The sequence below is a fragment of the Carassius gibelio genome, chromosome B11, assembly GCF_023724105.1.
Source record: "Carassius gibelio isolate Cgi1373 ecotype wild population from Czech Republic chromosome B11, carGib1.2-hapl.c, whole genome shotgun sequence".
In the NCBI taxonomy this organism is placed as follows: Eukaryota; Metazoa; Chordata; class Actinopteri; order Cypriniformes; family Cyprinidae; genus Carassius; species Carassius gibelio.
Genome location: NC_068406.1, coordinates 23,538,798 through 23,551,917, shown reverse-complemented (window position 1 = coordinate 23,551,917; position 13,120 = coordinate 23,538,798). Strand labels below are relative to the sequence as shown.

General features: G+C 36.4%; 1 protein-coding gene across 1 annotated transcript; it reads left to right on the top strand.

Moving 5' to 3' along the window:
* The first annotated feature begins 7,813 nt into the window (after nt 1-7,813).
* Nucleotides 7,814-11,810, top strand: LOC127968346 (protocadherin-20-like). The gene is made up of 2 exons (XM_052569498.1): nt 7,814-7,992; nt 8,533-11,810. Exons 1-2 carry the CDS (start codon nt 7,942-7,944, stop codon nt 11,086-11,088), a joined length of 2,607 nt encoding a protein of 868 aa, XP_052425458.1. The 5' UTR covers nt 7,814-7,941; the 3' UTR covers nt 11,089-11,810.
* Nucleotides 11,811-13,120: the final 1,310 nt, after the last annotated feature.

Below are 13,120 nucleotides of genomic sequence, written 5' to 3'. Positions count from 1 at the left end.
ATTTAAAACAAAATGAAAAAAAAAAAACATTACCAAAAACCTTAAATTAAAATAAAAAGATTTAACATTTAATACCTAAGATTTACTATAAAATAAATAATATACAATAATATAAAATATATGTATTTTATTTATAAAATAAATAATATGTACGTATAAACATAAATCAAATAATACAAAATAGTCTAAGAATGACACTAAAATAACTCTAATTCAGGTTTTCTCTTTTGATGTATGTATGGGGTAAAACATTACTTTTCATTTTCAGCTTTTGTTTTAGTTGTTCAGCAGTAAAGTTTTAGCGTGCTGCATTCAGAAATGGGTTTTGACGTACATTGAGTTCATTCTCTTTTATGGATGTGAAATGAATCTAAAACATATTTGTTGTTCTCTCCTGGTTCCTGCGGATCATCCTGCGATGTGTTTCTCATGTTCTGAGCTCTGCTATCAATGTAGCTTAAAGCCTCTTTAATTAAACTGGAGCACATTGCGGTGACATCTGGTCTGAAATCTAACGCAACATTCGCTGCATTTACTGGCAATCAGTTTCCAACGTACAGCAGCGTCTCTGTGTCCTTAAGCCACCATTAAATGAGATCAAACACACTTTTACACACACACACTCACACACATGGCAAACAGAAGAGCGGCCCACATGCCCGAGTCTCATTTTCTGAATAAATAAAACCATACGGCTGATGAAAATGTGTAAATGCATTCAGTGCAGATTTCATTTTCATCTCAGCATTAACAAACAGTACTTTAAAACAGTACCTAGAGTCCTACTGAAATCAATATAGTGATCAGTCAATACACAGTACTGTTGTTGTTTCATTTACATATTAAAGTTATTTCTTATTAGATTTTATTTGCATATTTTTATATTTAAAAAAAATGTTCAGTTATTCTAGTTAAAACTTAATTTGATTAATTAATTCATTCGTTAGTTAGTTTAATATGTCTATATACTCAGTGGCGGAGCCAGTAATTCTTCACAGGGGTGGCACACAAAACATAATTTTGCAAAAAAAACACGGCACTTATCCAACCTTAAAGGTCCCCTTCTTCATGATCCCATGTTTTAAACTTTAGTTAGTGTGTAATGTTGTTGTTAGAGTATAAATAATATCTGTAAAATGCTAAAGCTCAAAGTTCAATGCCAAGCGAGATATTTGATTTAACAGAATTCGCCTACAAAAAAATGACCCGTTTGGACTACATCCCTCTAGTTCCTGCAGTAATGACATCACTAAAACAGTATTTTGACTAACCTCCGCCCACATGAATTCAAAAAAAGGGGGCGTGGCCTTGTTGCGCTCCGACAGAGAAGAGCAAGAGCTGCGTTTGTGTTTGTCGCCATGTCGTTTGAAAAGCTGTTATTTTCATCTCTGAGTCCAGTCATCTTTGTTTGGGCTTCCCAGGGACGCTGTACTTGGAGATTAATGGTTACAATTTATGTTTAACTCGGTTCCCGAAAATTATAATCCACATGTAAAACTATGTGCAGCACATTTTGCTGAGGACAACTTCCTCAATCTCAATCAGTTTAATGCCGGATTCGCACAAAGATTATTCTTGAAAGATGGAGCAGTTCCCTCTTTGTCTGGAGATGGCGTTGTTTATGGACCACAACTGGTAAGTGTATTTTATTATTTAAGTTGGTGCGTTTAACAGTTTCTGTAACTTATTACACAAAGGGCAATGCCGTTTAGCTTTGTTAACTAGAAGTTAGGGCTGTGCAAAAAAAACGAATGCGATTTTCATGCGCAACTAGTCAGTAAAAACGCTCCTGTGATTATAAATACATCTCCAGCACATGCGTTCTAGCCCAATCACGTTAGCAGGAGGACAGGGTGAGCTCAGCTGCTGTCGAATCACAACACAGGAACCGCTGGTGCAATCAGAACTTGTTACGTATTTCTGAAGGAGGGACTTTATAGAACAAGGAAGTCATCAGCCCGTTTTTATGACAGTGAAAACAGCGGTATACAGATAGGTGAATTGTGTGAAAAACTGTTTTTTTACACGCGAAACATGAACATGTTATATTTTACACTGTAAACACAAAGCTTCAAAAAAGCGCGAATAACAGGACCTTTAAAATACTTCTTAAAGTACCGTATTGTATGTGCCGCAAAAGTCTACCAAAATCCTGTCATAATCTTACTTCACCCTCAAGTTATATAATAAAATAAAACTTAGGAAATTCATTCTGAAAACAGAATACATATCTCCCAATGATACTGAAAAGTTTAAAAAGGACAAGAAATTATTTACTGAATTTTATTTCAAGTGCAAAACGTATCAATATTGAAATGTTTGAAAAACAGCAAAAAAAATTATGACTATTATTGAGCAAAGATTAGATGTTTTTGTTGTAGGTACCTAATTTTATCTTGACTTTATATCTAGAACTCTGCGTCATGCGCGTGACGACGCAAGTATGACTAGAGCGCAACGGTTATTCACATCCATCTAACGTTAGCGTGTTTACATAGAAAAGTAGCGTCATATAAAATCGATTTAGAAGCTAGTAATTATATTGGTTTGTTGAATCACATTAAATGTTTCATGATTAAAACATTCATTTATATATTCAGAGATAAAATAAACATAGTTTTGAGCATTCAAGTCAGCTAATATGAAGCTAGCTAAGTTAACTGCTCCCTACCTTACTTGTTTGTTACACAGGACAATGATAAAACTTCAGACACAAATAGTTGAACGGAACTAAGATAATAATTTATCTGACTTTAATAACTTACCTGAAAAGATGTGTTTGTGTGCTCAAACACGAGTTTGAACCAGGCACAAATCGAAGCTTCACTCTTCGTCTCTCTCAGTCCTCGACTTTTTACAAATGCTGGAAAGAAACGCGCGCTACGGAAACTCTCGCGATAGCGCATTTGCCTGTAAGTGATTCAACTGTCGCGATAGTTTCGCAGTCCGAACGTAATCGTTTTGCCATGATCGGTCGAGGTCATTCTGATCAAAATCTAAGAAACTATTATTATTATTTATAATAGATCGCAATTTCGATCGGGGTGGCCGTGATTATTTCGCCATGGCCACCCCTGGCTCCGCCCCTGCCTACACGGTAGGTTTTGTACTTAACTTTATTATTTTATTTCAGTTAATGTTTATTTTATTTCATGTAACAAGGTTTATAAATAAATAAATTATATAAATTATATTTATGCATTTAGCAGATGCTTTTATCCAAATCGACTTGCAATGCATTCAGGATATAAATTTTTACATATCATGTGTTTATATATATATATATATATATATATATATATATATATATATATATATATATATATATATATAAAATAATGAAAATGTTTAAATGAAAATATAAAAGTAAAATAAAATAAAAAATAAAAATGCCAAAAAAATAAAATTACTGAAAATTTTACTTTATTTAGCACATCAAGGTAAACATTTAGTTTAACCTAATTAAAAAAAAAATATATAATTTAAAGGAAATGTAAATATATATATATATATATATATATATATATATATATATATATATATATATATTAAATATTTAAAACAAAATGAACAAAAATTTAAAAAACACAAAATTACCAAAAACTTTAAAGTTTCAATGAAAAAAAGATTTAATATAAGAAAAATAATTTATGATAATATAAAATAAATACATTTATATAAATATATGTAAACTAAACTGTATAAAAAACGTATTTATTCATTTAATTTGTAAATCTATTTTTATTTCATTTAGCATAAGTGAATGCATTGACCTCTTTAACGTAATTGCAATTTTTTGAAATAGCCCTCAAACTGTCTGCTGACTGATCCCTGTAGGACAGTAACCTCATACTGTACATGCCCTGAGAGACAGGAGAGTGAGGAATGGCTCTCTGAACGTCCCGCCCTATAAGTTTACCCAAAATCCTGTTCAGCAGAAGGAGGAGACGAGGCGTGCTGTCACGAGACCTCACACAAACACAAACACACACACACACCTTGTTTCCTACAGTGATGTTACGTGACACACACCTGCTGAAGAAACAAAAGACACTCACAAACTCTTCAGCTGTTTCTTCTTTGTAACCTTTGTTGTTTTCGTGTTATAAATGTGTTCAAAATTTTACCACCAATTCATTGATAACTCTCTTTTTTTTTTTTTTTTTTTATGAACAGCATTTTGATGAACTTGTATATCTTTTATAGTATCAAGATACTATTATTCCCGGTTTCAATTAAATTTTAAATTAAAAATGTATACATTTTGTTGTGAGTTTTTGTAATTTGTTTTGAATTGCCTAATAGTTTTTATTCATTTTTTTCAGTCTTAGTTTTAGTTATTTTAATAGATCAAGTTAAACTAAACCAAAATGTTCCTTTGGCAACTGGCTAAAAATACAAAATTTAAGTTTTTATGAATTCAAGGTAACTAAAAATATAAAACTTTCTTTTTTTAATTTTTTTTTCTAATGGTTCAAGCAAGCTTAATTGAAAATAGTCTGAATGAAACTAAAATAACACTATTTTCTGTTAATCCCTATTTTATGTTTCAAGTTAAATTTTTGTTATATTTCTTTAAGCAAATTTGAGTTATTATTTTTTTTTAATGTTTAAATAATTTGCATTACTTTTATTTAAATTTTAGTTTAGTTATTTTAAAGTAGTAATCAAGTTAAATTCCACTAAAAGTAAAGTTGTTTTGGCAACTAGCTGAAATAAAATGTTTTAAATTCCAGTTAACTAAAAATATAATCACTCTGGGCCTAGGGTTCTTTAAAATCATGTCATATTCTTTAATAAACATATGTGTTTGTTGTCTGAACTGCAGCATGATAAGCTTGTAGATCTGAAATGAAAGACATTGTGAGAAGGTTACGAGCAGTGACAGATATCTGGTGTTGCAACACTTTCTGTAACTGACTGAACAAATGTATCCTGGCCTGCAGCTAAAACGGCAACCAAAGTAATTATAGGGAGTAATTATATAAGAGCTGTTTGCACAGGAGAATCTGAATTAGATCCAGATATTTGAGCTCATTTCTGCTTTGTGGTTTTAATGTGTGCAGGTGAGATTCCAATGAAATCATTTCACAATCCACTATTCATGACTTGCACATTGCATAAACTTAAATACGTGAGTTGGTTTGCAAACCTTGAATGGCACATATTGATGCTTCATATTTTAATGTATGTGAATGCAAAAAAGATTTAAAGGGGTCAAAATGCATTTGTTTCCCCTGTCAAAAACAGCTTTTTTTTGTATTTTGTAGCATTTCCCTTTAAATGTTAATGAGCTCTGCTGACTCCGCCCTTATCTTCTCAGCTGCTCTCTGAGGGACTGTTTACTTTAGCCACATTCATTGTGAAACTTGCTAATTAGCATGTTATTAGGAAAAATGATTTGCAACAATTCTTAAAAAAACCTTAAACTCACTTCCTCTTGAGATTAAACTGGATCAGAATTATTCCGAATTAGATCAGAATAGTCATTCTTGTCTATATCTGCTTAGGCAGTGAAACCATGGTGGACTGATGACAGTCACTCAGGGGCGGAGCTAAGCTAAGAAGCCAGTCCAGTCTGTGCTGAAACGCTACTGTCAATCAAACTATTGTGGGAGGGGCCTGCCAGTGTGAGGTCACAAAGACAGGCATCTGAGATTGGCTTGATTTTAAAAAGGGGGTAAAGATTTTAGTAGATTAAAAAAAAATGTTTATCATTACACTGTCAAATCCAATGACCCCTTTAAGAACTACAGCAAAGGAAAGATTTCCAGCATAAATGATTTCAATTGTCTTCAGTGGAGAAAAGAAAATTAATTTGCAATTACATAAGGATGAATTAACAAAGGCAGAATTTGTATAAAAATTCCAATTATTTTTGGTTATTTTGTTGTGTTATTCTGTCATTTTTTATGACAGAAGGGCTTTTTAATGTATAGTTTTTATTAATTTTAGCATACATGTTTTGTTAACTAGCTGAAATAAAACTTCTTAATTTTTATTTAAGGTAATGAAAATATTTTTATGGTTTTAGTTATCTATAAAATCCCTGGTGTTTTGCACACTGTCAGATATAGACAGGATAATAAATTAGTGAAAATACTGATAAAATAATAAATAAAATCTAAGAATGTTTTTTTAATGTTCCCATTTAGTTGTGAACATTTTATTTATGAATGTTCTTGGAATACATACACTTGGATACATACAAATGGTACGGAACATTACATTTTATAATTCTGCAAACATTGTGGGAATGCTACTTTTGAATGTTCTCTGAACATTCTGAAACATGTACAGTAGTAACATTCAAAAAATGTTATATGAACATCCAATGAAAACATTTTAGAAATAATATTTTTTCCATAACTTTGTCGTACAAACATTTTGAGAACATTAGGACACAAAGAGCGCTGAACTAACATTCTCTTAACATTGCTGGAAGAAACTGAGTTCAGAACTTTGAGGACCTTTCCATATCAGTGTTGTTTAAGTATCCTTGAGATACTATTATATATTTTTTAATTCTTATTAAATTAAAAAAAAATTATTTTTGTATATGATTCTTGAATGCAGTAACAGTTACAAAATGTTAGATGAACATCCAACTAAAATGTTTTTCAGAAATAAAACGAATGGTCCTTGTCACCTACACGGGTGTTTTGTGGGGTTTAAGTGGTTTCTCGCTGGTTTAAGTCCTGCACCTTGAAGTATGTGATTTTCTGCTTTAGATATGGCTCAGCTCCATGAGGTTTTTCCTCTCATTTTACCACCTGCCACCGTCTTCTTCAAATGTGATTGTGTGTAATCAGAGTTGAAGCTCATGAGCTTGTGTGTGGTGACTCTGCAGATGTCAGATGGTCAATGTGTTCTCAATCACGGCCAGCATCTGTTGAGGAGGTTAAAACACTCAGATTAAGACGAGTTGATTTGTTGAAGGTTACACTGATGGTTCAGATTCTTCCTTCTGTAATCCTAACATCATCAACTCGTGGTGCTCTGCAAAGCTAGAAAAATGATGGAAATGCGAAGATTAAAAAATAAAAAAGGGGTTTAAAAGATGCAGCAAATAAACAAGTGTTTGGTAATTATTCAGCAAGTGTGACAAAGAAAGTGAGTCATATTTACTCTCAGCTTTGGTGAGTTTTATGTAAATGGGGGGTTAATGTGATCTCAACTGCAGAGATGCAAATTCATATCTGCTCTCTTCAGCTTCCCTTCCACCAGGAAATTATTGTTTTGCTGCAGCAATGCTGATCATCTGCACTGTCTAATCACTCATACGCTCTAATGCACATTTGTATCTACACTACATTTTCTGAGGGTCTCTGATTATTTATTTAATTTTTTCAAACGTTATTGATAAGAAGCATATTCTATTTTCTTTCTCTGTGAACAAAATCATATTCATTATTTTTTTTTTAAATAATGACATTTTAGTTTAATAATTTAGCAGCCACTTTTATGCAAAGTGACTTATAATACCACAAGATTATTATTATTATTGTGAGCATAGTTCCAGAAATACTTAAAAAACGGAATTATTATTATTTGCTTAATTATATGCATTTGTAATTATTGAGAAAGTGGAATAGGTTTTATCAGCATGATTATCTTTCATGTCATGCCGATGCTTCTTAACCGCAAGAAATAAATCATTTAGTCCAGAACTATTAAAACGTCTAAAAACATTTAACCCGCAAATGAGTTGTTTCTAGACACGCCTCCTGGCTCTGCGCCAACGCTGGTTGGACGCACCGGTCCTCATTAGTATGCGGTGGGCGTGTCCGTAGCGTGTCTGTCAGATGAATGAGTAGAGCGCTTCAGTCGCGCATCGGGCAGCGAGCGAGAAGTCAGCCGCTCACCGGCGCTCAGAATGCGGCTGCTACTATAACCTCTTCCCGCTCCCGTTCCCTGTGACGCCAACACTGAACGGGAAACATGTGGAACACTAAAAGAGGATCCTGCCTGCACAGCAAAGGAGAGTTATGGGTAAGTTTCTTATACTCACGAAAACGGCATTTTACATGACAGCGAATTCTCTTAACAGTAAATAATAAGTAAATAACTCTTCATAATATGTTTAAATTATAAAATCCAAAATTATGATATAATCCAAATCCATTAAATTACTTGTACAGTGATCAAAATGTCAAAATATCTTTATTAGTTAAAATTGTGGTACGACCACTCATCAAGATACATAGAGAGGGAGAGATAAAAACTATGTTGAAACTATGACATAAATCATAGTTATCATGGTAAATAATTGGGTGAATATTTTGTCATATCAATACGGGTGGATTTTAGATATAGTCCAACCATCCTCCCAGCACACACATACAGTAATGTTAAACCCAACCTGTTTTGATGTGCTTAATTAATCATTTATATGCAAAAGATGTATGCAGTAAATATATTCATTGCTTCCTTATTAACCATTTTCATATATACTTGCCATTTGATTTTAAAAGCATGATGCTTTTTACTTATATTTCTGTTGCTTATTAGTTTTTCTGTTATTTATTTCAGGGTTTGTTCATCCTCCTCTTGTACACCATTCCCCTCTCCTCCTCGTCAAATTTCAGTCACCTCATCTATAAGATAAAAGAAGGATTACCTAAAGGGACACTTATAGGGGCTATCAGTGCGGACTTAAAATTGGATCTTTCTGTCAGTCCTCCTCGTTCATTCAATCTGGAGCTAAAGACGGCCAGACAGCAGTACGTGAATCTGAATAACACGTCGGGGGAGCTGTTCACATCTGCGGTGGAGATTGACAGAGAGGCTCTGTGCGCGGAGTCCCACGAGGGCCAGGGCTGCGCAATCTTTCTGGACGTGCTAATCCTTCCTCAACAGTACTTTCAGCTGGTTAAGGTTAAAATTATTATTGAGGATGTGAATGACAACCACCCGCATTTCCCTGTTGGAGATATCAGGGTGTCTGTGCCGGAGAACGCACCTGTTAATGCAAGGTTTGCGGTGGAGCAATCCGCAGTCGATCCCGACATCGGGATTCACAGCGTTCAAACATACTGGCTTGCTAATGACTATGGAGTTTTCACATTAGACGTAGAGGAGAACGAAGGCGGTGAACTGACACCCTTTCTCATCATTACCGAGTCTCTTGATAGAGAGACACAAGCTGAGTATGTGACTGACATTATAGCCGAGGACGGAGGCACTCCGCCGCTTCTAGGCACTGCAACTCTGAGGATTATCATCACGGACGTCAACGACAACTGTCCCAAGTTTACAGAGTCGCTAGTGAACGTTACTATTTACGGAAATGCTACTAAGGGCATGCAACTGGCTCGTCTAGAAGCCTACGATCCAGACGAGGGAGCCAACGCCTTGATCACTTACACTTTCAGCGAACGGGTCACTCAGGAAAGCAGAAACCTGTTTAATTTGGATACAAACACTGGGGTTCTTAAACTAGCAGGAAAGATTGACAACAACACCGGAAAACTCTACAAACTAATCGTGCTGGCCAATGGGCCGACTTGTATTCCAGAAGTTGCAACAGTTAACGTTCACGTCATCAAACAGCTCTCCGGGCCTCCGGTGGTTATCCCACGTTATATTGCGTCCGAGAAGGACGGTGTTGTGAGTTTAAGTGAATCAGAGCCAGCGTTTACACCCATTGCTTTTTTTACCATCAAAAACACCGAGCCACAACAGAAGATAGAGTGTCTTCTTGAAGGTGCAGGTCCGTTTAGACTTGTACCGTATGAGCGGATTAAAAACGAGTACCTGCTTGAGACCACCGAACTATTGGATTATGAGCAGCAACAGGATTATGAAATAGTTGTTGTGGTTCGTAACTCTCATGGATTAGTAGTTAACACCATAGTGAAAGTCCACGTGTTGGATGTTAACGACAACGCTCCGGTTTTCAAGCAATCTTTCATTGAAATCACAGTGGAGGAGAACAACCCACCAAATACATTCCTCGCTCAGCTTCAGGCCACCGATGCAGACAGTGAAAGTAGAGGCGAGGTTTATTACCTACTCGGTGCCGACGCTCCTACCATTTTTGACTTGGATCGGTCAACCGGAGTACTGACGGTGTCCACTTCCCTTGACCGAGAGGAAAAGGAGACGTATCGTTTCATGGTGCGAGCCGTAGACCGTGGCACGCCGAGAAAGGAGTCGATCGCCACTGTGATTATCACTGTCCAGGATCGGAATGACAACAGTCCAAGGTTCATCAACAAGGACTTCACCTTCTTTGTGCCGGAGAACTTTCCAGGTTTTGGGGAAATCGGCGTTCTTACTGTCACAGATGCGGATGCTGGGGAGAACGGCTGGGTGGCGTTGTCCATCCTTAATGGGAGCGACATCTTCGTGATTGACACCGGACGAGGAGCGCTGCGGGCCAAGACCTCTCTGGACCGGGAGCAACAGGGAACGTATTACGTTTGGATAGAGGCAATCGATGGAGGCGAACCTGCTCTTTCTTGCATCACAACGGTGACTGTTCTCCTACTGGATGTCAACGATAACCCTCCGACTGTTCTTTTCCCTCAGTCCAACCAGTCGTACATGTTGGTGCTTCCCAACACGCTTCCGGGAACGTCTATAACGGAGGTTTACGCGGTGGACCGGGACACCGGAATGAACGCTGTTATTGCATACAGCATCATCAAGAGAACGGATGGAGAGCCAGGCTCATTTGACATTGACCCCTATACGGGAAACATCACCTTGAGGAAAACCTTGAGCAATCGGGGCCTCTACAGTTTGTGGGTCAAAGTCAGGGACCACGGACAACCAGAACTCTACTCTACCGTTCTGGTCAACCTGTTTGTGAATGAAACAGTCAGCAATGAGACCCTCATTCAGAGTTTGTTGCCCAGAAGTGTAGATATTGACCATGGTGAGCTTCCTCCTGATAAGAAAGGGAGGAAGGGAGAACAAGTGCCAAACATGTGTGGCGAGTACCGAGTGTTACTGCTTGCACTGACAGCTACCTGCCTGGGATTGTTTCTGACCGTTGTGTCGTTGGTGACTTACATCTGCTGCAAAAGAAGAAAACCGAAAAAGAAGAGATCAGACATTGAGATTCCCTTAAATTCTCTTTAAGAACCCAATGGAGATTTCAAACATCCGACACTGCTTGTACTGCCCAAATTAATCCGTTTACAGTGTGTTTTGTGCATCTTAATATCTATTAAGTAAATGATTTGAAAATACAATGCATATATTGTGCATACAGTATGTTTTATAACTATGATGGAATCTACAAATATATATATATATTGACAAGATCGCTGCAAAATATAAAGATTTTGCTATTTGCATTTGCTGCCCAACATGCTTTTAATGTAATTTATCTTACAATGGTGCCCTTGGCAGTGTGTTGTGTCAAATTGTCGAGCCTCTTTTATAAGCCTGTCTCTGAAGCCCAATGCACTTCTCTACAGGAACATTGTTCTCCCCATGGAAAGCTGTTCACTTTCAAACGTAATGCTCCTTGTGTTTGTCATCACCCTTGTGAAAATGAATTCCAAAGGAGATGAGAAATCAATGCTGCATTGATTCCTCAACTGTTTCTCAGTTATTAACCCGTGTTGTTGGACATTTTGTGTTTTCTGTAGGATACTAGGCTGGTGTGCAATGTCCTAATGAGTTTCTCGAACCTTTGAATGTCTTGGTTCCTCCAAATGGTTTGTTCAGATCTGTTTATGATGACTTTTGTGCTCTCAGCTCAAAAGCTTTCTTCAAAGCAGCTAAGGCTACATGTCTCTGATCTCATTTCTGTGTAAGCAAATGATTTGTGAACATTAAAGTGCTTTATTTTCTTATTAATAGCTTGGTTATGATTTTATTTAATGAATTACAGACTAAGCCAGTATTAGATGTGGACACGACTCAGCAGCTGTTCCAGCAGTCGTTGCTCAAAAAGTTAATCTACTAAAGCATTTAGTAGATTAATTAAATCATGTGGAGAGTTTAAAAACCATCTCAGTGGCTGATTTGACTGTGTCTATATGTCGTTTATACAGTAAACTGAAGTGCTTCTTTCTTGGAATGTGTTCGTACACACAGTCTTTCTTTGGAAAAGATAAAATATCAGGAAAAGGGGTTATCGTCAGTCTTATCGGAAACCAAATCGCAAAGTTATTTACATTGAAAAACATCATTCAGTAAATCAAAATGAAGATATAGTAGTGTGCTGCTGGTGCCAAAAACAATGAAAAAGATCTTGTGCAAAAATATTCTACTAAAGAACTTTTGTATATGTGCATCAAAACATGAAAGTTGAAGTCAAACAATATTAATTTCACCTTAATCATGTGCTTTTCGAGCAGAAAGCATTTGGAGAGACTTTTGGTTGCGGTGTGGTTGGCATCTCATTCTGCTCTTTTTGATCTACCTCTTTGTGTCGGACCAGTAAGATGGCTTCTCCAGTGTCCCGAACCCATTACAGAGGTCAGATCGGGAGTGTGTGTTTAGCTTGTCATCGCTTATGGAACACCATTCAGCTTTCTAAAATAGACAAGCATGGCATGGTAACTCGCCACTTCTATTATTCCAAAAACCAGTTCGGTTTCATTTTTCCCTTTCTCTCTCTGGAACTCTCTGAAACGCTCACAATGGAAAGCAGTCATTTAAAACCACAAGAAGCCGGAGGACAGATAATGTATCGAGGCTTTGCAGTGCACAGGTTACGAGTAGGGCCTGTCACCTGGGGTCAGGTTCACTGCTTAATCTGCTTACTTCACCAGCAACATGTTCACAAACCAGCAGGAGACCGAGACTGAATCCACCAGCATGCATTTGAGAACATCTTCATCTGTGGGTCGAGATCTGAGCTTCAGATTAAAGAAAAAAATGATGTTGCACATTATTAAATTCTTTGAAACCGGTGGTGTAAGCAATGCCAAGGTCATAGGTTTGATTCCCAAAATACACTGTAATTTACTTTAGATAAAGGTGAAACATTTGGCAAATGCATAAAAGCATTACTGTAAGCATGGTAACCAAACCTAAGATAACCTTGACATTGCCAGTGATTTAAAGCGACCAGAAATCATTAATTTTTAATGACTAGTGTGAGCAGTGTTGGCTTGTTTACATAAAGATAAACTCTTCTCAACAGTGTTGCATCAGC